Source organism: Myotis davidii, unplaced genomic scaffold (genome assembly GCF_000327345.1).
Source record: "Myotis davidii unplaced genomic scaffold, ASM32734v1 scaffold30, whole genome shotgun sequence".
NCBI lineage: Eukaryota > Metazoa > Chordata > Mammalia > Chiroptera > Vespertilionidae > Myotis > Myotis davidii.
The window spans coordinates 2,332,261-2,335,484 of NW_006282874.1; the positions used below are offsets into that span (position 1 = coordinate 2,332,261).

A 3,224-nucleotide genomic window follows, 5' to 3' on the forward strand; every position below is an offset into this window, starting at 1 on the left:
CGGGGGATCAGCCTGGAGGCTCGTCCTAAGCCGTCCCTCTGGGAGGCGGCATTGAACTTGGCGAAGCTGAGCTGCTCCTGATCGCGGCTGCTGGGGCCACTCACCAAGCTGCCCTTTCTGCCCCCGAGGAACACAGGGCAGAGCAAACAAGAGGCGTTTTACAAAGCGCATGTTGCGATGTGCGGACAGCGAGGCACACGGGCTGCGGGTCAGATGCAAGCCCTCAGGTGAGGGTCCCCGAGTGGCCGGGAACCCCCAGCGTCCGGGTGTGCAGGACGGCAAGGACCAGCCCCCTGATCGCTTAAGCCTCCCAGGATCATGGAAAACAATGGCTTTCCTTGGATTCGCCATGTAGCCTCAGGGCCACTGCGCACAGCTCCTGGGACTCAGCGGGGCTTGCTGGAGAAGGAATGATTGTTCTGAGCCTTAGAAAATGAGATTTTCCCACTTGAGTTTTCCCAGGAGCTTTTTGTTATCAGCTGCAGCAACTTTGCTGGAGAGCTGGCTGGCTATGTGTGCAAGCGCACGTGCCTGCATGTGCTGTGTGTGCGCGTGTGCATATGCGGGCGTGTTTAATACGGAGGCAGAGCAATCAGGTAGAAGCAGACTGTGTAACGGAAAGAATGGGTTTGAGAGTGAGACACACACCAGTCCAATGTGCTGAAGAGACGTCACTGAAATACTCTTTGCCTCACTTTCTTCAACTAAACGACTGGGGGCACCATGTCAACCCCTGGCCCAGACCCCAGGAAGTTTCCACGTGATGGCCTAGGTCAGTGGTTCTCAACCTTCCTAATGCCGCGACCCTTTAATACAGCTCCTCATGTTGTGGTGACCTCCAATTTCATTGTTACAAATGGAACATAATTAAAGCATAGTGATTCATCAGAAAAACAATATGTAATTATATATATGTTTTCTGATGGTCTTAGGCGACCCCTGTGAAAGGGTCGTTCAACCCCCAAAGGGGTCGTGACCCACAGGTTGAGGTCATGCCTGGTCTAGGTCATGCCTGCACGGGAGTTGGCTCACAGTGAGCACACGGATGTCCTCCCTCTCCTTGCATAGACACTTACATGACTAGTGGCCAAGGCTTTCGCCCAGGTGTGCAAAGAGAAGCCACGGCCTCAAGCAGCAGAAGGGCCCCCCAGAAAGGTGGGGCTCAGGGTAAAGTCAGAGGGGAGCAGGATGAAGGGACCTTGCAGGCTGTCTCGCCTGCTCATCATCCTGAGAGATTGATTACCTCTGATAGGCACGTCATCGCTAACACACCCAACTCCCCTCACGGTAGCCTTACCATAACTAACACACGCAACTCACCCACACAGGAGCCTTAACACACCCACCTCCCCCTCACGGTAGCCTTACCATCGCTAACACACCAAACTCGCCCACACGGTAGCCTTAACACACCCAGCTCCCCCTCATGGTAGCCTTAACACCCCAACTCGCCCACACAGTAGCCTTAACACCCCCATTTTACAGATGAGAAAACTGCTGAAGGCCAGTTTCAACAGTTTATCTCACGGAGGACCTGTGCCTGGCCCAGGGGACTGCTCTGGCCCAGGGGACTGCTCAAGGAATGTTTGCATCTTTAAAGAATGGCATGACCTTCAGTGTCTCAGGAGGCAGGCAGGAGGCCACTCTGGGAACTGAGGATCAGAGACATTGAGCAACTTGCCCTGGGTCACCCAGCAAGGAAATTATGGAACCAGGTCTGGCCCTCAAGTCTTCTCCACAGCATCCCATGGAGAGAGAAATGCTGACCAGCTCTTTGGAGGCGAGCTGCCCACAAAAACACAAAGGAAACCTCCGCAGATGAATGCTTACAATTCATTTCTCATGCAGTCACAGGCATGTAGGGGTGAGGTTTCCTGGTGTCTAAAACTTACTTTCCAGTGATTAAAGATAAAAGCGAACAAATGAAGGTTGGATCTAAGTGCAGGGCATTTGTTCATCTCACCACTGTTCTTTCAGCTTTGACATCAATTAAAAATTCCGTCGGTAAACAGTTGGAGACAATGCATGTCTCTCCCTTCTAGAAAGCCCTGGAGAGCTCCCCCTCCCCGGCAACACGCTGTTTAAGGGCTGCACATACTCAGACACTGGGAGTCCGTGAGCGGGGCCTCCGTTTCAGACCACAGCAGCCTCTGCCCCGCGTCATCCACACAGAAGGCCTTCCCACTGTCCCTGTCCCTCTGGCTGGCGCGGTACCGGCCGTCCTGGTCACACTGCAGGCCGGCCTCGCTCCTCTGACAGTCGGTGACGCCTGCAACCGAGAGATGGACACAACGCTGAACGGTCAATGGCGTGCCTCTGGGGTCCCCTCCCCCCAGATCCCAGGCTCCCAATCATTGATTAGACAGACAAGTCACATCTGAGCCACACACCCTCTAGCTCAAGCATGTGAAACTTGCGGCCGACGGGCCGCATACCTTGTTTAAATAAACGAGGCATGCGGTCGCCCGGCCGGCCGCGAGTTTGACATGCTTGCCTAGCTCATAACTCCTCAGTGACTCCGCCCTGACCCAAATATGATGTCCAGGCTCTCTGCTGGGCCACTAGACCCCTGAGGCCTGGCCCTACCCCTCTGGTTCTGCACAGGGGCCCCGAACTTCCTCGATTGCTGCATTCATCGCCGGGCGTGCACGCACCACCTTCAGTCGTACCATTTGCTCAAACCCAGGCCTTGCTCTGCAGCTTCTTCTTCTGGTGCTCAGCTCTCCCCAGTCTTCAGTGAGTTCACTCCTCACAGCTCATCAGCTTTCAAGTCAATCCTTACCCCCAGCCCAGGGGCAGCCTCCTAGCCCTTACGTCCCTCCTATCAACGCCCATCCTCACAGCATGGAGCACGGTCATTCCTCCCATTGGTCCATGTGAATGAGTGGTTGACCACTGTCTGCCTCCCACTCGGTAGAAGCTCCAAGAGGGCAGGGACCTGACCTGGTTTTTCTCCCTGTTGCATCCCAGCGTCTCCCGCACTGTGACACTGTGATTTCTAATTTAAAAATAGGGACATGCCTGCCCTAGCCAGTGTTCCTCAGTGGTCAGAGCATCAGCCGGCACACCCAGGGGTCTCAGGTTCAATTCTCGGTCAAGTGCACGTACCTGGGTTTCAGATTGGATCCCCACTCTTGGTCTATGTGTGTGCAGGAGGCAACCAATTGAGGTGTCTCTCTCATGTCCATGTTTCTCTCTCTCTCTCTCTTTCTCTCTCTCCCTCT

General features: G+C 54.7%; 1 protein-coding gene across 1 annotated transcript in view; it reads right to left on the reverse strand.

The window, feature by feature from the left end:
• Positions 1 to 3,224, reverse strand: part of TG (thyroglobulin) — a 152,913-nt gene that overhangs the window by 114,467 nt on the left and 35,222 nt on the right. The window contains 1 exon segment of the mRNA XM_006753290.2: positions 2,099 to 2,269. Coding sequence (XP_006753353.1) covers positions 2,099 to 2,269 — 171 coding nt within the window.